The sequence below is a fragment of the Sycon ciliatum genome, chromosome 12 (genome assembly GCF_964019385.1).
Source record: "Sycon ciliatum chromosome 12, ocSycCili1.1, whole genome shotgun sequence".
Lineage (NCBI taxonomy): Eukaryota > Metazoa > Porifera > Calcarea > Leucosolenida > Sycettidae > Sycon > Sycon ciliatum.
Genome location: NC_088654.1, coordinates 25,507,817 through 25,529,445, shown reverse-complemented (window position 1 = coordinate 25,529,445; position 21,629 = coordinate 25,507,817). Strand labels below are relative to the sequence as shown.

At 48.1% G+C, this 21,629-nt stretch overlaps 1 protein-coding gene across 1 annotated transcript in view; it reads right to left on the bottom strand.

Annotated features, from left to right (window-relative positions):
- Window positions 1-21,629, bottom strand: part of LOC135827824 (tyrosine-protein phosphatase Lar-like) — a 183,464-nt gene that overhangs the window by 13,907 nt on the left and 147,928 nt on the right. Inside the window, exons 23-37 of the mRNA XM_065340253.1 lie at window positions 21,202-21,413; window positions 19,877-20,054; window positions 18,193-18,293; window positions 17,363-17,456; window positions 16,090-16,287; window positions 12,521-12,658; window positions 10,294-10,433; window positions 9,460-9,544; window positions 8,328-8,404; window positions 7,064-7,100; window positions 2,896-2,993; window positions 2,197-2,313; window positions 1,216-1,379; window positions 505-640; window positions 38-187 (exon numbers count right to left, since the gene is read on the bottom strand). Coding sequence (XP_065196325.1) covers window positions 38-187; window positions 505-640; window positions 1,216-1,379; window positions 2,197-2,313; window positions 2,896-2,993; window positions 7,064-7,100; window positions 8,328-8,404; window positions 9,460-9,544; window positions 10,294-10,433; window positions 12,521-12,658; window positions 16,090-16,287; window positions 17,363-17,456; window positions 18,193-18,293; window positions 19,877-20,054; window positions 21,202-21,413 — 1,925 coding nt within the window. The remainder of the gene's footprint in view (window positions 1-37; window positions 188-504; window positions 641-1,215; window positions 1,380-2,196; window positions 2,314-2,895; window positions 2,994-7,063; window positions 7,101-8,327; window positions 8,405-9,459; window positions 9,545-10,293; window positions 10,434-12,520; window positions 12,659-16,089; window positions 16,288-17,362; window positions 17,457-18,192; window positions 18,294-19,876; window positions 20,055-21,201; window positions 21,414-21,629) is intronic.

Sequence of the window (21,629 nt, the reverse complement as noted above, 5' to 3'; positions counted from 1 at the left end):
AACATACAGATACATGCATGTGCCTGGTTGTACTCACGGATAAAAGCTGTGCAGCCATGGTCTCCTGCGCGCCATCTTCCTGCTTGCCGAGACGTTTGATGCGAATGCGCAGATCCTGCGGTTGGATTGCCGTTGAACCGCACAGGATCTCCTCCAGTACAGCATCATGAATGAACATGTATTGGCTCTGCATGGTTACGAAACAGCAAACATGTCACTGGCTTTGTGTGGTGAAAAAAGAGAAAACAATCATGTATTAACTCTGCATGGTTACGAAACAGCCCCTCCTACTCCTCCCATTCTCCTCCCCTCCCTTCTCCCCTCCCATCTCTCCTCCCCTCCCATCTCTCCTCCCCTCCCATCTCTTCTCCCCTCTCCTCCCATTTCTTCTCCCCTCCCATCTCTCCTCTCCTCCCCTCCCATCTCCCCTCCCCTCCCCTCCCATTTCTCCTCCCCTCCCTCACTCTCCAGCAGGTATTCCAATCAGGACTATTGCATTCTCACCATTGTCTGCACCATCTGCTGTCGACGACAGCGCATGTCGTGTACGCACTTGTAGATATCAATGTCAGTTTCTGCTGCAACCCGGTCCAGTTGTGTGTCAATGGCAATCAGGGCACCCGTACGTCCTACTCCAGCACTGCACAGCGTCACACATGCAGGCAGCCATGCAGACATACAGGCACACCCATAGACAAAAAACAAACAAACAAAAAAACACAGATGCACATCGTGACACATATGCAGACACACACAGACAAAATGCATGCACCAACACACGCACACGCACGCACACACGCACGTACACACACACATACACATACACAAACACATACACACACACATACACACATACACACACATACACAAACAAACAAAGTGACACACACACACACAGATCTCTTGTGAATAAGAGGTTGGTGCGACTTTGGCGATACTCAGGCATTTGTGTGTCGTGATCTCTTTGCTGGTAAAAACCCTCGCTACATTGAATCACGAAATTTTTGGGCATGGCCCATCCTCAGGTAAAACACAAGAACACTTGCAGAGTCGGATGGAGTATGGTATGCCGTACAAGGCTTGAAACTTGAACTGAGTCAGCCAAATTATCAGAAAACATGTCTGGCACCAGAGAGACTGCGGTCTCTCCACATGACCTCTATGAATTAGTACGATCTGAACAAGGCCACACGTGAACTAGCACCCTTGCCTCACCTGCAGTGGATAATGAGAGGAGCGTCGGGAGCAATGGACATCCATCGGCTGTGCTCCAGTCGCACACGCTTTAGAAATCCCAGGAGGCCCGTAGCAAACTTGGGTACATCGTGATCCGGCCAGGCAATGAAGTGGAAATGATATATTTGACGTATTTCATCGCCCTGAGCCGAGCACACCACAGAGGAACAACATGCAGGGGCGTCACGCACGGTGCGAACAGTACGATCATGGTCATACCACTTTCCGTCCAGGATGGCCCACCCAATTCATCCAAAAAAAGCAATAAAAGAGTGCTAAAACGTGCCCTGTTGGACAAAGAATCCGAGCTTGTTCTCCCGGGGGATACTCCCGGACCCCAGTCATACCACTCCTCACTGCCCTGTGATGTCCCGGATATGGCATCAATAATATCCAGAGTTTCTGTAATCCCCCATTCCTTCCCCTCCCCGGCATCCAGGGTGAGCAAGTGTACAGCAGACTTTGCAGAAGATAATGTTACGAAAGTCATCACAACAGTGGACGGCGAACAGTAGTGTGAGCGGCAGCGGACAAGACTAGCTCGCCACAACTCTGACTTTCCTCCACTCAGTACCCCTCATCACAAGGATGCAATTGGACAGCAAAACACGCCCACATAAGAACCAGCAGTGCAAATCTATCCGGTATGACCTTGCATATTGAACAGTGATGGATGACAAATTGGCAATCTATGCCAAGAGCGCACAGTTATTCAGTATACATCTGCATATGGAACAGCTCTGAGTGACAACTTTTAAAGGCAGAGGCGGATCCAGTTGGTGGTGGTGGTGGTGGTGGTGGTTGTCGTGGCGGCGGCGGCGGCGGCGGTGGTGGTGGGGTAGGGGGGGGGGGCAAACAGCACCCCCACCCCCCACCCCAAACTTTCCGACTATGTTCAGGTGTAGCCACCAATCCCTGGCTGCACCCTTACCAGGCCAATCAACTTGTGCACACACTTACCTGCTCCATCTGGAACTGCAGAATGGTGTACTCAGCAAGGCTGGTCTTCTCCACCGGTGTGATCAAGATGTCACCGTATTTCTGTGCTTCGTCAGGCCAGTACTGCTCACACTTGCGCTGTAACCAGAAACACAATAAAGGTATACCCTCGTTAGTACGGCATCGGCTACAAGACTTGTAGAATCCAAAGTGATGTAAACTACTTTCCAACTGCATAACCCACAGCCCCATCCACAGCATCTCACCTTCTCATAAACTTTTCTCTTATTGGGCAATGGTGCCATCGTGAAAATAAAGAACTCAAAAAAGACAAACCTCATTAATAGACAAATGATCATAAATCCTCTGATGTCTGAAACGCATACATTCACGTCCGGATAGTAGATAATACTCGCTATAAGACAAATAATTTCAACTCCACGGGATTACATGTAACTACTAACGAGGGAAAACCTGTAGTGACATGGAAGTGTTGTGTTTAAAGCATGCTGCTGTCGAAATGACATTACAAATGGGTGAGATATCCGTTAGAATTTGAAACAGTTTCATTTTTACGAAAATGCAATTACTGTGTATGAGTGGTAGCAACCGTGGCAATAATTCTGAGACGGATTCTGCTCTCAACCAATGAGCTTGTGCCTTTCCTGCCGACTTGGGTTAACACTGGACTGACTCATGGCAGCCGCTCAGAATACGTACCTTGCCCATTTCCATCACACGAGTCAACATGACTATAATGCGAGAGTTCTGAGTCCACACCATACGCCAGAAGTCGTCCAGAGTGGTCGGCAGAGGTCCTGAGCAGTGCAAGACAGTAGACAAGGACAACGTCAGTATGACATATGCCACCAGCAACGAGTCAACACCTACACTCAAATTGCCATTCATACCTTGTTCATGCACCTACATGTATGCATATACACATGCTAGTCCTAGTGCAATTATTATGGAACTGAATGGCAAGGAAGCACATATCTGACGTTGAGAGTGACAGAAGCGTCTTGCACTTAGTTAGCATGGAAACATACAATCAACACATCACTAGCATCGGCATGCTGGGATGCTGTCTCAACTGTACAAACCTGACTCGAAGTACTGACCTACATTAGAATCTACTGCTACCAAAGATAGGTTCATGGAGTTCAACACACGCACACGCACGCACACACGCACACGCACACACACACACACACACACACACACACACACACACACACACACACACACACACACATACGCACGCACACACACACACACACACACACACACACACACACACACACACACACACACACACACACACACCTTGGACCTTGGACGCCCATCGCGTAGCGATGATGGCTCAGACGCGGCAGTGGGGGGCGTGCCTCTTCAGGTCCCCAATGCGGCCAAAGGGACGGCCACATGCGCAACGGAACTCTTTCGGTCCGGGAGGAGGAGGCTGCTGACGACACAACCGCTTCCAGGTTGGGCGATCCTGGGCTTGATGGAACCATTCTCCCTCTCCGATCTGTGCCGCAGCTAGATCAGTGACAACAACGTCACGCCATCGCTTCTTCGGACCGTGGCGGGGGCGAGTGGCATATAACTCGCCAAATACCATCTGCTGCGGAGTGCGGTGTTCCTCCATACGGGCAATGTGCCCCAGCCAGCGCAGACGATGCTGTCGGAGCAAATCGGAGATGTCAAGAGACATGCCAAATCGCCTGCCCAATTCTGCCGATGTGAGCCTGTCCTCCCACTGCTGGATCCGCGATACACCGAGGATAGACCGAATACAGGAGCGATGGAAGACGGTCAGCCGATGGACGTGGGTAGCCTTCACAGCCCATGTCTCTGCACCGTAGAACAGAGTGCTCAGGACAAAAGCGCGATATACCATGCACTTAACGCCGATGGATAAACCCCGGCACCGGAAAATCGGGGTCAGGAGGCAACCAAACACACGAGATGCCTTGGCCAAGCGGGAGGTGATCTCCACGTCCAGTGACCCATCGCAACTCACCACACTACCGAGGTAAGTAAAGCCGGAGACCATCTCCACAACCCCACCATCATCGAGGACGACATCAGGTTGTAGGTCCCCCGGGCCGACTGCTATGGCCTTTGTCTTGGCGATGCTGACAGTGAGACCCCACTGAGAGGCACAGGCGATGAACTCGTTTGCCAGGGTCTCCAGATGTTCTCTTGATGTGGTGTATACAGCGGCATCATCAGCGAACTGGGACTCGGTAACCTGGTACGTGTTCAGTCGCGCCTTGGTTGTTCGATCCCCAACAAGCTTCCGGCCAGGGCGTGAGCGCAGGGACACGCCGGGAACAGAAGAGCGGGAACGCCAAGACGACATTACGGCAGCAAAATACAGATTGAATAGGGTGGGGGCAAGAGTACAGCCTTGGCGAAGACCATTGTTAACATATATGTCCTCCGTCAAGCGACCAGATATACGAACCCGAGCCCTCATGCCGACATGTAGGGACCGAATCAAGCTGAGAAGGGTAGGTGGAATACCGAGCTTCCCGAGGACAAGCCACAACGCCTCACGAGGTATGCTGTCATAAGCCTTCTTCAGGTCGACAAATATGACATACAGTGGCGTATCATGTTCGATGGCCTTCTCGATTAGCTGGCGCGCCACAAACACCATGTCGACGCACCCACATCCCTTCCTAAAACCGCACTGTGACTCAGGCAGCACATCCTCGGACAGTTCCTGAAGGCGATCCTGGATAACCCGTGCAAACAGCTTACCGACTACATCCAACAGGCTGATGCCTCGCCAATTGTCACATGACCGTAGGTCGCCTTTCTTCGGTATGGGTACAATCTCAGCGTCGCGCCACTCAGAAACAACGGAGCCACCTGCCCAAATCTGGGAAATCAGAGAATGAATACGCCGGTGGAGAGCAAGACCGCCACCCAGCACCAATTCCGGCACAATACCTGACGAGCCACCAGCCGTGCCCCTACTCATCCTCCGCATTGCAGCCATCACCTCCTCAAATGTCGGGGCCATGTCAAGTTCATGACGCGGCTCAGCAGTAGGCATGTTATCAATGACATGCATACTAAACCGACTAGCAATGTTGAGCACTCTGTCGAAGTGTGCATGCCAACGCGTAACAAGACTTTCCGGGCTGTCAGTAAGGTGTCCGTCTCCATCATAAACCGCCGAGGGTGTGACCGTACGCCTGCCATCATCCACTCGCTGAAATTTTCGGATGCATTTCCACCTCACACAGCCATCCTTTTGAGCACGCTCAGCATCACCGACCACCTCACGGATCCATTGTTCCTTTGCACCACGCACCGCCCTCGCAACCGACCGCTGGGCTGATCTAAATCCGGAACGTGTCGTTTGATTCCCTGCCGACAACATTCGTTCATGGGCACGTCACTTCGCCTCAATAAGTGGCTCCAATGCTGCCCTATTCCAGGTCTCTTCAACACTCTGGCCACCACCGACCACGCCACCACAGGCTGCCTCCATTGACTCTCGGTACTGCAGTAACGTATCAGGCTCACGCAGGCGATGGGTGGCATACGACCTCCGCTTAGGGACAGTGGATCTACGTTGGACGAAGTCCAGGACAAGCTTGGCCCGAACCATGTAGTGGTCAGTCCAGCACAGTGCGCCGCGGACAACACCAACGTCCTTACAGTAGCAGCAATGAGCTGTACGCATGATGACATAATCAATGAGATGCACTTGGCGAGTGGCTGGATGAGTCCATGTTCCACGCTTACTTCGTCCCTTCTTGTACCATGTATTCATTACTGACAATTGATTAGCTGCACAGAATGACAACAGCTCCTCACCAGCCCGATTGCAATTTCCAAGGCCAAATTGGCCCAAGACACAACCCCACATCCGCTCATCCCCCGGCATGCCATCGATACGACTCACAGCGCTGTCTGCATAGTCAGTGCTGGACCCGACGCGCGCGTTCAAATCCCCAAGCAGCACAAGAACATCTCTGGATGGGATACTGTCCACAACTCGTTGCAAGTCATCGAAAAACTTGCGTCTTACGTTCGGTGGGGCTTTACTCGTTGGAGCATAAACATTGACGATAGAGACATAGAAATCTGCGTGTCGCTTACCTCCACCAGGGAGTTTATCACCTCGCTTGGCGACAAGAAGATGAGCAGTGACAATACGCGAACTGACGGCGCTCCACTGCTCCCCTCCGCTCTTCCACATCCCGGTCACGGCGGAATTCATCAAAATTCCAACTCCCTCGTTCCGGCGGCCGGGCTCACTCCCCAAAGGCAAAGGCCTCCCAGAGTGTAACAACGTACCGCTCCCAGCAGGCCAGACGTCGCTTCCAAACCATTTCGTCTCCTGAATACCAGCAACGTCCACGCCGAACCTGCCGAGTTCCTCCACAAGAAAATCCAGTTTCCTGTCAACGGCGGTATCCGAGACATTTTTATTTTTACGGCATATTTTGGCATCACCAGCGTCCTCCACCAAGGACCGAACGTTCCATGTCGCAGTGACCAGTGTCCTCTTCGCCTTCGTCTTCCCCGTCCTCCTCGTTGTGACCATAATTCATTCAAATTCAAAAAACTACAAATTCCCCAAACCACTTCGTCTGACTAGTGCAATGCGTACAACAAACCTCCCGACAGCTCGCAAGGCTGTCAGGACGGGCCACAGCAGCCAAGGCCTGGTCTCCACCATACGGCACTTGGCTGCCAAGTGTGGCTAATCCATCATTGAGACAGAGCTCAAAAAAAGCAAACTGCCTCCTCCAACAACAAGCTGCACACACACACACACACACACACACACACGCATACGCACAATTGCATGCTCTCTGGCTTCAATGAAATTGATTGTGCATAGATGGCAGTCACCTACCTTGGGTAGCAATGTATTTCTTGGGTTTCTTGTAACCCTAGAAGTAGAGCAAGAAAGCACATAATCCATCAAAACACTATGTTTTGGGATGCACTTGGGCACTGCCAGGATAGTAAACCAAGGGGCTGGTGTGTACAATGCTTGCAGGGTGAAGTCCGCTATGTTAGGTGTACATGATTTTCTTTCCAGATTCCCCAGTTCAGGGAATGGCCGTGCAAAGTGCAACTCTCTTTGTCTGCACACCTGCTCAGGCTCATACAAATCTGGTGTGTTCACCAGCAAGGTGGAGGAAAAGCCACTACTGACATAATGGACAGGTTCTAAACAGTAATGTTTATGGTATGTAAGCGAGTGTTCCAGGTTCGAGTTCTGGTGGTGGCAGTCCATTTTTCTTCACTAATTTCCTCTCAATACTCCCTCAAACATATGAATGCTTTAGGCATAATAGTGGTTTATCAAGATAAATCTTTCTCAAAGTGTGAAAGCTTAATTGCAGCCATCCAGTTATCCTTGCATCGTCTTGTTCTTCAAATGGTCTCTAGGCTACACCCATTGAGATAAGAAACTGAAAGGAAGTGAGGAAAGATCAATTGTGGTCAAAAAGAGACTCCCACTATAGACTATTCAGGACCAAAAGAAGCAGATTTTGATTGGTCCGGCCATACCACAGTCTTTCATACAGTTTGTCTCTGCTAGGGCAGGTACACATGACCTCCTCAGCAGTAAAGACGTGTTGGTCGCCAAAAAGTTGGTCCGGCCATGGCCGGACCAACTGGACCGGTTCTGCCGGGCCTGCTATTTGAAACTGGCCACCAATCTTCAAACTTCAACCGACAGGGTACCTGCGGCAGTATGACAGTGGTCAGGTGCTTAGCCCGCATGGGGCACGGGGGTACGTGCACCCCCTAAAAATTTCGACTTCGGTTCATTATGCACATAACGACCACGAATGATATGCACCAGCCATCCTATACATACATGCGTGCGCCTGTGCATCCCTCTAATAGGGGGACCAGCTGCACCCCTGGCGGTGCGGTCAATGCCCATCCACGATGGGAATTAACCGTATTGCGTGACCGATCCTTTCAATGTTCTTATCTTTACTTTTCCTCAGTTTCCACCTGGACTCCTCCTTGGTTTCCCCTTTCTCTCTAGCTCCTCTCTTGTGCCTTCTTGCTATTATTCACTTAATGTGCCAGTGGGGCGGTCAATGCCCTGGTAAGCACGATGTGTCCGACATTGTGACTATGCTACATATACTTACATCCATGTAGGCAGCATTGATGTATGTGCTCTCTTCGTCACCGTCAATCACAGGCAGGAACACCAGTGCTGGATCATCTGTGGGTACACAGTGCATGCATGCATGCATGCACCGGCACACACACGCACGCACACGCACACACACGCACACACACACACACACACACACACACACACACACACACACACACACACACACACACACACACACACACGCACACACACACGCACAAGCCAAGGCATGCCCACATACCACCCGCACGCTCGCATACCCTCCACGTATGCATGCACGGATGCATTCATTCACAAAGCAACATGCACATATTCCACACAGAGACAAACGTGACAAGAACGTCTGAGGAGCGAAAGAAAGCCATAGGACGCGACACAAGAGGAGAACGACTATTTACATACAGTAAAACCTGTCAAGCCGACCACTCGGATAAGCCGACCACTCGGAAAAGCCGACCACTCGGATAAGCCGACCACTCGGATAAGCCGACCACCTGTCCTCGAAGACCACTGAAACCAGCACCAAGGGATGCTATTTCCGGTCAAATGACCCTGGATAAGGAGACCACCTGGTATCTGAGACCACATTTTGAAGGTCCCTTGAGAGGTCGTCTTAAACAGGTTTTACCAAGAGTAGATAAACAAGAGTGTGCAACTCGCGGATGGGTTGGCCCACGGCGGAATTTTTTGTTGACGTAATCTTTTCGACGACGCACGTGCTATGAGTCTTTTGGAAAGTTTTCCCTCGTGCACTTTGCCGCATTTGCACTACAAAGTCGGTGCCCAGCACGTGCTCTCACACTGCTCTGCAGCAAAATGCGTGTTCTTCTGAAAAAAGGTGACGTCAACAAAAAATTCCGCTGTGGGCGGGGGTATCTGCAGATTGTGCAGGAGAGATCCGGAGTTGCACACTCTTGTTTATCTACTCTTGATTTTACTGTATCCCCTTTACTGTAGAACCTCTCGTATCCCGGGCACCTGTAGCTGTCCAAATAAGAGACATCCAACTGTAGTGGACTTCCAGGTCATGCTGCAGGATGAGAAACCAAGACAGATTGACTATCGAAGTGGATCGCCACAACCAGCCTACTACTAAATTGTCACTGTTGTTTTGCTCTTACATCCGACAATGTTGCCATAGCGATTCTTCCGTGGATACTTGATGGAAATGGCTTTTGGTTGAGTTTTGCCAACTTCGGCCAGCGTCTGGGGAGCAGCAAAGAGGAAAGGAGGTTTGCATGCATCAGAAAAAATAGGTGAGTGGGAAGGTTCAATGGTTGGCTTGCTTGGTGGATGGATGTGTAGATGCATGTAGATGAACGTATGTGTGAAGATGCACATTTAGATGGATGTATGGGAATGGAGTGAGGTGGATATACGGGTGAGTTTGACACTCGATCGGGTTTTGGACTCTGAGTGAATCCTAGTGTGGTACACTGTACTTTTAACCCTTTGAGGTGCCACTGAATGCGTGAAAATATGCAATTGCAGTTCACTCCACCATTTCCACCATAACTTACGTTCTGTTTGCTTGATTTTGGCAATCTAGGGCTCTTTGAAATGCTCTTTAATGTGCTAAAAGTAATGCATGACCCGGCAATGAATAGGTATTGCAGCATGCTAATGTAAACAAAGAAGGCTATACTAGTGTGGGAAGATGACTGCGGAGAAGCGCAACACGGATCCAGTGCTGCTCAATCGGAAATCTGATCCCCGGAGGCTTGGGTCAGGTTTCTGATCCCCGGAGGCTTGGGTCAGGTTTGCACCTTTCACCAGTACACATCCCAGTGTGTTTGCAGCCGGTCTAGGGCTGCACAGCGCCCTGCACCAGTGCACAGCACAGTGTTGGCAGGTCTAGGGCTGGACAGCGCTGCCCGGCGTGGCACTGACTACTGCGATCAGATTTCACTGAGCACCACACGGTAGTCAGAAGTGGCTGGGACGGAAAATGTTACCTTGAACTCAGTGCTGAATGCTGCGTTGTTGGTTGAGTGCATGGTTGACACATACTGCCGAAAGCCGCTAACTTTCACAGGATGCCCAACATCACTGGCTGCGTTGCCTGCCGCCACCGGCACATTAAATGTGGATGATGCTAACACACAAAAAGAAAAAAAAGAAAAGAAAGAAAATATGGCATTCTGGGTTAAAGGGGAAGTCCGGTGAAAAATTTAAATTTCACAGTCCGTAGAGTTCGGGTCGCTGAGTCGAATGGTCTTTGTCCGAGGAGGCTGCAGCTTATGGTTCGTCAGATACGCCCAATCGAACATGTGCGAATTTGAGCGCGCATCACCCAGATCCAGGTGATGACGTCACAGCGTGCAGCCAGGTAGCCACACCATCTAGTTGTGTACGAAAATGGCCATATTCGGAGCGCGTTCGATTGGGGAACCGTTTGTCGCAGCTTCTTCGGACCAAGACCATTCGATTCAGTGTTACAAACACTACGTACTCTGTGATTTTCAGCTCGGTAAACCTCGAGGTTATACCGTATTTTAGCCGTTTCCGATTTGGACTTTTTCCGTCAGCCTCTACGCGCTGTGCGCTGCGTGCATGCAGAGATTGCAGTGCGTGCAATAGTGTAGTAAAGTCAACAAACTCATCTCAGACGGAACTACTCCCGCACTGCCGTGCTGGGGTAGTATCTACAACAAGACTCGAGTGAGTCACTGACACAAGACTCAGAAAACTAGTCAACACACGGACTTGTCATGTACTACACTCGTATCAGTCGTATTGTACAGTCATGTAGTCAGAGAACGTGCGTTTCTCCTTGCCGGTGCCGGTGATTGTGCTTTGAGAAAGAAAATTACTTTTAGTTTTCCGCTCCCGCCTCATTATTTTATGCTACAGCGATGAGTGCACAACCGTGACAAGTGACAAAACAGCGAACAGCTCCCGGACCTAGAACTTTCAGATTCCATAGCGTTGCGAGCGAAGAGTCGTGCCCGTGGTTCAAAGAGCCTGCACTGTTCTCCAATTGAGTAGTCCGAAATATTCCAAGTTCGCACCAAAACATCACCATGGCATGGGGCAGGCTACTGGAGTCTACGCGAATCGGTATGGAACAACATTTAGAGCACTCGCATCACTCTTCTCCATTTTGGCGACCCTGCTCTCCAGCGATCTGATAATTATTCAGCCTCGTCTGCAATAGCTGCTGCTTCTTCATCAGCGGGAAACTCAGTAGCGCTCACTCTTGACCGGCCCGCGCGGCCATTTCTTCAGCTGAATACCGAGGTTCTCAGCCCCAGACCGAACTCATGAAGGTCAGCCATGGCTGCATCCTCACTCTCACAAGGAGTTACAGGTCTTCGGGGTCGCTTGCACCAACTAATATCAGTCGCCAAATCATTTGAAATAGCACTGACACTATTGCTTTCACGCACTCCTTTTGACCTAGCTGCACGCTATGACGTTGCAGAGGGTGTGGCGCGGCCGCATGACGTCATGGCGCAGCCCCCGAAACTCAGTTTTTCAAACGGAAATATCTCGAGAACGCTTTGTCGGAGACACGTGGGACCAACACTATTCGACTCAGCGCCCGAAACTCTACCGACCCTGAAATTTAAATTTTTCACCGGACTTCCCCTTTAACGAATTCATTCCACCTGCAGCACATGCGCTCTCTGGCCGACCTCATTCACACCTGCAACATGGCTCCAAGTCATAGGTATTGGGTCGTTCTGGGTTAGATAGAATTATTACTGACAATCTTCGGTCCTACCATAACCTTGAACCTTCCAAGCTGGAAGGCTGTCGGTTTGCGTAATGGAGATTTTTTAGAGCTAGGTGTCAGGTCAAAATTCTTCTGGTACTTCCCTCCTAGGATCGCAAATCATCGGAGTATCTTTCTCACCCATTCCTTGTAAAAAAAAAGGTTTTACTATGCACACATAATATTATGCTAGCTCATACATATGCCCACAACATCAGTCATGCCGCCCCTGACATTCCACAGAGGTGCATCATATCCAATACCAAAATAAATCTGTCCACCTGCCATGTCTGCAAAATGAAGGGCTACACTAGAATAAATTGGCTTGTCCAGGACATGAACACATAGCAAACTCGCCCCAGGGGTGGAGCAGAGCCCAGGCAATTACACACAAACACATAATCTCCTCAATACTATCCACATTGTCATCATCACAGCACTATTCGCAGACAGTTCCACCTTACCGTTGATCTGCCCAGGAGCCCCTGCCACCATCAGCATAATGGTCTGTGTCAGACTAGCTCCCGTACTCTCATCACTCTGTGAAATGCAGGTGTACTCCCCAGCATCCTCCTTACACGTGTTCTCAATCTGCAGTGCTCCTAAACAAACAACAGAGGGAAAGGGCATGAGCAAGACAAGGAAATTTCAAAAGATTACTGTAAAACTGGTAACTATTGCCACGTAAAAATGTTTGCGAATTTCGCGAGAGGCCCCGAATCGCAAACTTTGAACAACGCAAACTCGCGCCATGTAAAGTTAGTTCAGTGCAAGGACCGACTCGACTGTGTAGAACGACTGTAGAATGACTCGCAAACATTAAACAGCGCAAACCAGTCTCAATTTGTAAAACGCAAACATTTATTGTCGCAAACGTTACCCGTTTTACAGTATTCCACTAAAATTCCAATGCGTAACATACTTCGAAGTACAAGAACATTCATGAACTTTCCTGAGCTGAAATGAAGTAGTGTCTCATGAGATCGTGGACCAGGTACTAGAAAGGCATGCGAGCATGAGCAACTCAGTAATATTATGATGTCCAGACAGCAGAGTTTGATTCCTCACTGCAAAATTCTAGGCTCAGAACTGTCTATAGATGAGCTAGATGTGTAGTGGTCTCTTAATACAGGTAAGAACACTACAATGGATGTCGACGATTTACACCGTCAGTACACAATGAGACATGCCTATCCTGTATCTTCATTTCTAACAGCCATAGGAAAATGAAGGTAAAGTAATCAAGACCAACATTGCATGCCTGATAGACCGCAGAGGAGCACTGGAAGAAGACCAACAGGACTAGTGTGGCATGAGTAATATAATGTGCCACAAGGGGATGGAAATGATGCCTGTGCGGGCACTTGCAAAGCAACGTAATAAAGCACACACAGACATGCACACAGACACACACACACATGCGAGCGCGCGCACCTATCTGCTATTTTTCAAATGCCGTACGAGTTCACGCACAGTGCAGACCAGCTAGAATAGCACCCAGTTGTGTTTGCAATCAACCTTTCCACGACACATCATCGCACTATCCGTGATGCACAATCACACTATCTACGCCAACCCTTCACCCTATCTATGACACTGTGTGACACAATCACACCATTCATACACAATCACACTTTCCATGCACAATCACACCATTCATACACAATCACACTTTCCATGCACAATCACACCATTCATACACAATCACACTTTCCATGCACAATCACACCATTCATACACAATCACACTTTCCATGCACAATCACACCATTCATACACAATCACACTTTCCATGCACTTTAAACTATCCACGAACAGCTAGCACCATCAGGCGTCAAGTTGTCAAACATCATTGATGAAAAGTGACGGTATTTCAAGCCTTGCACATCACCTTCTTTTTACACCCACGATTTTCTGTGACGCATATGATCACAGTGTGACCAGTACATGCATACTAGAGACAATAGTAACACATCTATGCTGTCATATCCAGAGCACACAGTGCAAAATGCTGGCGGTCAGTATCCAAGCGTCACACACAAGACACAGCAGTATCAGCAGTGCTGAGAATGTAAGTCGTCAGATACAGCACCTTCAGTGCAGAGAAGATAGTATTGCATTATCGAACATGTATTCTCAAGTCTCATCCTCACCCCGGTGTCTATACTACCGTGAAAGGCAGCATTGGGGCTCTGTTATTATAGTGTTTCAACAAGTGCATGCAGAGTTCTTTTAAAAGCTCGTGGTCACGTTCAGTCTGTAGTCTTAGTGCTCTGAGAAGACGGTGTGGCGTAGTGCAGTGCAGGGTTTAATCTATGAACTACAGCTCTCCACATGCAGCAGTGGTGGCCCAAGTGATGCTAGTTTTTAGGATATTCCAACGTCAGTTCTAACCAGGATTGATCGGTTGCACAGCGTCTGTGTCACGACACTGGCATCTTTCCAGGTAAGACTCATACTGTAGTTTGGTTGGTTGATTTTACTTTTAGTTGATGAACAAACACATTTTTATCAACCTTCACATCACAACTGCACTCTCCAGCCGATCTCTGGACCTCTCTGCTGGTTGATAAAATAATCTGTACAAGGCCGAATGCTGCAGCTCACTCTTGTCACGTATGCCGCTCAGCCTGGCGTGCCTTGACCGAGTTTTGCCTTTGGTCGTATTGTCGAGTGCTGGTCTGGGTCCTACCTACCACTGCCTGCGGCTGTGGCTCACAAAGATGTCTCTACTCTACTTGACAAAGACAAGGTTTGAAAATATAAAAAAATTCTCATTTTCTTACGTGCTCAGCTGCACTACCAAACTGCCCCGCGCTCAAGGGGATAACACGCACATTGTGTGGATATAGAGCATAGAACTAGGATCAAAGTGCAGATCTAGCAGAGCATAACCATAGCCCAGGGTGGTGGTTGGCCTTGATTCTAGAGTGTGGTGGTGTGTCTTGATTCTAGAGTGTGGTGGTGTGTCTTGATTCTAGAGTGTGGTGGTGTGTCTGCGGATGCGAGAAACTCAGTCAAACAGAGTCTCATGATGTGCAAGCCGCGGATTCCTTTTATAGCATAGGCTAAGCATAACAAGGATAATCAAGGCTTGTTTGCTGCTACTTCAAGTTTTATGCTCTTGCAATCATCAGGCAACGTAAGGATGGGGTGCCGACCATGTCGGTATATATGCCAGGAGAGGGTGGGTCTTGTAGCGCTGTATGAAAAGCTGTGTGAGGATGCGGGGGCTCTATAGGTTTCAGGGCTAAGCATAGACTAAGCTAAAGGGAAGAGCATCGCTAGCCTATGATGAAAGTTCCTTGGTAAAATCCAGGTGGTGGCGGTCGATTTTTTCATGAAACCGTTTCCTTTACATGTACGAGTACTAGTTCCTTAACCTGATTAGATTGATATGTACCTGTGCCATTATTGGTACCATCACTGGAGTGTGGTGGTTGGTAAGTGAAGCTCTGCAAGAAGAATGACTTTTCTTATAAAAAGGAAGAGAAACTAAAACTGTGCTCAATTCCTAATGTCCAGAGCTCATTCTGTCAGAAAGGCTGTCAGAGAGTGATACAGTCTAAACAAACGCAGGGAGGTTCCAGGCTGTCCAGTGGAGTACTCAATGTCGAGGGGATACAATCTGCAAAAGGAGAGCAGGACATTTGTCGTTATTCCGCCGTGCATACATATGGATCGGATTTTCGGTCTTTGACCACTTTGGTGGGCTGATCTACTCACCTCCCACCGCTTTAAGAGCTGCATCTGCGCCTTTGATCCTTGAAGAGTGGTGGCATTCCTACGGATGCTGAAAACCCAGTCTAGCTGGGTCTCACGCGAACAGTGACTTTTTAAAGACATCTGGTAAACATTTGAAGCTCTCTTCCGGATACCGCTTACTTCCATTTATCTGGTGCGTCCCGAGCGTGACGATGTCGAGACCAGTTGGTCGACGAAGCGCCTGGCCCCCACCACCATGGCTACTGCATGTTCCCATTGCGTGCACCACATGGCTTTTAGTAAAAAAATATGCTCGCTTGCTCACTCACCATTGTCCATGATCCGGTATCGCTCTCCACCGGCGGCGTGACAATCAATGTTCTTATTACCTCTCCTCCATGCAACACTCTCCAGTGGGTTGTCGACTTTGAGCTCGCACGGCAGCGTGGCCACCTCTCCCAGACCTGCGTTGACTGTGGTGGCATCTGTCAGGCTACACTCGTTCTCCATCACCACAAGGCCAGCGACTGGCAGAGCAAAGGAAACACGCAGACAGACCGAAACACAACATGCATGCGCACATGCACAGACACAAGTAAAGACATACAGACACAGACACATAAAATGGCAGACACACATGTCATTAAGGTACCTTAGCACATTCTTTGTGATTTTTGTAATAAATTTTCTTATTGTTTGAGGATTCCCCAAAGGCTTTCGCCGATCGAGGGGGTTTCCAAACTTTCCATAAATTCTTTAAGCCATTGTACATCATTGGTGTTGGTGAAGCGGTGGTACAGTGTTCTAGTGGTACAGTGTTCTAGTGGTACAGTGTTCTAGTGGTACAGTGTTCTAGTGGTACAGTGTTCTAGTGGTACAGTGTTCTAGTGGTGCAGTGTTCTAGTGGTACAGTGTTCTAGTGGCACAGTGGTCTAGTGGTACAGTGTTCTAGTGGCACAGTGTTCTAGTGGTACAGTGTTCTAGTGGTACAGTGTTCTAGTGGCACAGTGTTCTAGTGGCACAGTGTTCTAGTGGCACAGTGTTCTAGTGGTACAGTGTTCTAGTGGCACAGTGTTCTAGTGGCACAGTGTTCTAGTGGTACAGTGTTCTAGTGGTACAGTGTTCTAGTGGTACAGTGTTCTAGTGGTACAGTGTTCTAGTGGTGCAGTGTTCTAGTGGTACAGTGTTCTAGTGGTACAGTGTTCTAGTGGCACAGTGTTCTAGTGGCACAGTGTTCTAGTGGTACAGTGTTCTAGTGGTACAGTGTTCTAGTGGTACAGTGTTCTAGTGGTACAGTGATGTAGCAGACGCACTGGAGGGTATATTTATTTAATATTTATCCTTTTTTTTTTTACGAACTTCCATACTCTAATCCTCCTGTGATAATTATGCTGAATAGAGGAATGTCATGGTGGTGGGGCTGAGCACACTTTGTCCGGATCTGAGGTCTCGACATTGATGTATGCTCAGTGCACCAAGTGAAGGGGGAAAGAAGAGAAGAGAGAAAAGAACTGGTAGTACAAGACCTTGCACAAAGTCCGAATATTTTTTATGAGAGTAGTGCTGCTGGTTTTCATAGCACTGAGGTGTGATTCAACTCACATGAGCCTGTGTCGTTGCCTCCGCGTGTAGTGTGCAACTGCACTGAGTCAATCTTCACCGACAGAGACTTGGGGAACGCCATGCTTGCCTTGGACTTCCTGCTCAGCACAATCACGATAACAACACAGAGCAGACACCATTAAAACACGAAACAGTCACTATAGCAACACAGACCCGTAACTAGAACAACAGAAAGCAACGAAATGATCAGATTTCACCTTCATACTTAAGATCAAATTCACGTTGGGATTCGATAATGGGAAAAGTTGGCTATGCTGGATAATGGCAAACTGGCAAAATAACCAACTTTAGTCACCCTTCATGGACTAAAGAGAGTCTGTGGTTTTGTAATGCTAGGTCCCTATGGTTGCTTATGGTATACCGAACCTGCTCTGGACATGTATAGTTTTCAAGTCTTTACATCTTTTAGTGTCTTTCTTTCAGGTTCAGATTCCATCATGTAGTACACCGTCTCTCCCCCCCCCCCCTTCCCCCTCCTTGTCCCCCACCCCCTCCTTGTCCCCTACCCTGCTCAGATATTGATGCAGCAAGATATGTTTTTCGGATGGTGAGCCAATTAAAATACGGTGAAAAAGGAGAAGGACAACATGTTGGTTGTTGGTTTGCGCCTTGGAGAAGTGTTGGAGCTAGGTACCAGGTCGCCAAATGTCTCAGTGCTCCTTGTCAGTTTTGTGCCATTTTGTCGCATTTGCTGACTGTATAAGATCTGGTTACGTTGGTGGACAGTTAGTCATAACTCGTAACATTTTGCCCTTCTCCTTTTTCACCAAGATATTTTTTACAAGGACAGAAAGGATATACATGTAGACTTGCCTTTTGTGTCGGATGAGGAGAATAATCAGAAGTACAATGATGAAGAGAAACGCAGCACCAGCAGCTGCAGCGATGATGACTACCGAACTGGATTCACCTGCAACACCCAGAAATAAATGAGATGCCGGGGATCGGAGAGAATTATCATGCACAAGTGAAGCTTGCTTTGCTAGCAGATGGGTTGATATTAGTCTGGGTTAGGGTTAGAGTTAATGATTGTATTTTTTTTTACAAAAAGCACTCTTTGCATGATTGACAATTAGAGTGGATGGGACCTGTGAAGCCCAGCCAACCTGGAGGTTTCGGCATCATGGCTTGCCAGAGTAGAGAGAAAAAGAAAGAAAAGAACAAAAGAAAAAAGAAAAGAAAAAATTGGTATCAAACAGGATTTCATTCAGGGCCAGGCGTACGACTGAGTGTATTAGGAGAGACCATGGTTGCCTAGTGTATCAGGAGAGACCACGGTTGCCTAACACGAGAATGGATAAAGAATACTAGAGGGGTATACGTCGTTATCGTATTCTCGTGAAAGGCAGAGTTCCGGATTCAACTTGGAACTTTCTAAAACTTAGAGCTTCCTATTTATTCTCTACTATGTTGTACTAGTATGTAGCAGTACTCGGAAGTACAATAGTGTTTATATGGTGTCTGATTGAGTATACTGTGTTGTAGAAGAGAGAGAGAGAGAGAGAGAGAGAGATTGGTAGAAGAATGCAAATTTGGCTAGAGAAGCACTGCAGTCCAAAATATGCTCTTGGAAAACCTGATCCACAACGGTGTGACCAGTGGCTGAAGTGGCAAAGTCGATTGCAACTTCCACTGAAGACCGTCAGTCAGTCAGTGATACATGTATGTAATCAGTATTCACTACGCATTGGCTTTACCTCATTGCCACTGCTCATCACTGTAGCGTAGTATTTACAGGTATGCTCACTGAAATCCAACCCGAAGTGCAAAGCTGGCGCCCTGGACCAGTTCCGATTACATTACTACAGTAAAACCTAGCTGTCAAGGCCACCACTCGGATAAGGTGACCACCTGCAAACTGAGAAGATCACTGGAACCAGCACCAGGGGATGGTATTTCCAGTCAATCGACCCTGGATAAGGAAACCACCTGGTGTCAGAGACCACATTTTGAAGGTCCCTTGAGAGGTCGTCTTAGACTGGTTTGACTGGATACTTGAATATGTGTACGTCTAGCCACTTCATACCACTTCCTGGGCGTCAAAAGCCGTGCGAGTTCAGGGCGTCAAATATGTACTTTGTGTCGGATTTCAAGGAGCACAGCTGTACTACCCCGGATTCCCGTACTCTAAAAACCATTCGTCACGGAAGTAACATGGAACAGCCTATACTGTAATCATGCACAAACAACCAAGCAACAACAACAGCCTGAAGAGTTTATTCCGCCAAAATGCCTCGTGCAGCAAATGGGGCATGCTCAGAACAAGCCACATGCATGGCGCACAGCTACAGTCATGCTCAATGAAATCCAGTCACGTCGTCACTCAAGTCTGCGCCTTGCACCATTTCTAAACCCAGTGCTCACAGGTTTAGGGCTAGGGCTGCACAATGCCCGGCGCGTACTTGAGTGACGCTGTGACTGGATTTCATTGAGCAACACTGTACATGTGATGTAAGGTCATGATAGCACTAGCAATATTCTGCAATCACTTACCAGTAACGGGTTCTGGCAGGCGAATGGTTGTCGCATTGCCAAAGTTGTCTATGTCGACAGTGCCCGGGCTCAGCCAGACTTTGCCACTGAAATTGACCATTGCTACCACGTCAAATGCATAGTTCTTTCCGGTGGGGAGGTTTTGGAGGCGGCCTGTTGTTTCCTGTCCTCCTACATCCTACATGTGAAGAACCGTTTACAGAGAAAGAAATACGAACAAACAATCAGTACCGGCTCTGCAATCAGGACCAATCAGGGCAGCTCAACTGGAGCAATAAGCGTTTAAGAGTTCTAGTAGAGGAATGTAAATGCAAAATGATGCAAAAATTGAGATGTTGGGCACATTGCCAGCAACAAGTCCAGGAGCACATTCATGCAAATTGTCACAAAATCCGGCCATAACCATCTCAAATATGGTCACCTAGATGCTTAACCTGCGTAACACGGATCCAATGCTGGCCATTGCATGCAACCAAAAGTCATGGAAGGTATTTGGGAATGGAAATTGAATGTGCCGAGTTTTTCATACAAATTCTTCTAGTATTGTAGCGGAAGTCACTGGGAGGTTATTGCATGGCTCCTGTGTCAATCCACTGCTGTACTACTAACTTGCCACTGACAATGGTGTTTGCAATGAAATGCATGGATTGTGAGTACGTTATCTTGTACTATTGCTCTATTGAATGAAATTTTATGCGCCCTCATGTCCCAAAACAAAGTAGCAATGGTTTGATTCCAAACCTTTTTGCTGCTTTGTTTTGTGGCATGAGCGCGCATATCGTTTTTTTCATTGTTGTTTTAGAACTATTGTCTCCTTGTCGCCTATTCAAATATTGCACTATTGGCTGGAAGAGAACAGAACATTATAATGAACAGGGGAGAGGAGTTTAGCAAACTGCTGACTCCTAAGTCTACGGTATTCAGTTGTGAATGTGATTCTACTGAGAGCAGTTATCATTCTCTTGCGTTCTTTGATCTCATGCACATATGTGCGTGTGTTGGTAATCTTCAATAATGCACATACACACGTCCACCCATAGGCACCCATATGCACCCATAGGCACACACAAACATTCACAAACACACACAAATATTCACAAGCACACACAAATATTCACAAACATACACACACACATACACACACACACAAACATACAGAAATACAAGCACATACACACAATCACAAACACAATTGCACAGGGTAGCCCTATTCTTTAAAACACATCTCAGGCTGGCGGAGATACTCCAGTTTCACCACCACAGCTGCGATATGCAGTATTCTGATATCGAGGTTTGTGGTTTTATAAAAAAAATACATCCCATACCTCACTAATATTCATCACAGTCGTCTTCGGCACGTTTCGACGTCTTCTTCTCCTACTCTGCTGCTGCAGCTGCTCATCCACAACTTCTTCGTAGAATGCGAACATCCTGAAACCGCTTGGCTCTCCACCTGTTGAACTGGGCTTCCATGTCAGCTCTGCTGTGGCAGTGCTCCCAACGAACTTGGCTTCGATTGACTCCGGCTGGCCGGGAACTACAGCAGGAGAAGACACATGACAGTTGTCGTAGTTACCCAAGCAATACAAACACAGAGATGTGAAGCGCTAATGCACTTCAATCAAACTTTCCAACTTTAACTGATACACATATCTTGTGCAGGGTATGCTATTTCACAAAGCTGTAAAGAGGATTAGATGGCTCTGATTAACTCTGCTCCTGAGAGCATTGTCGGTCCGATCCAAATCCGTCC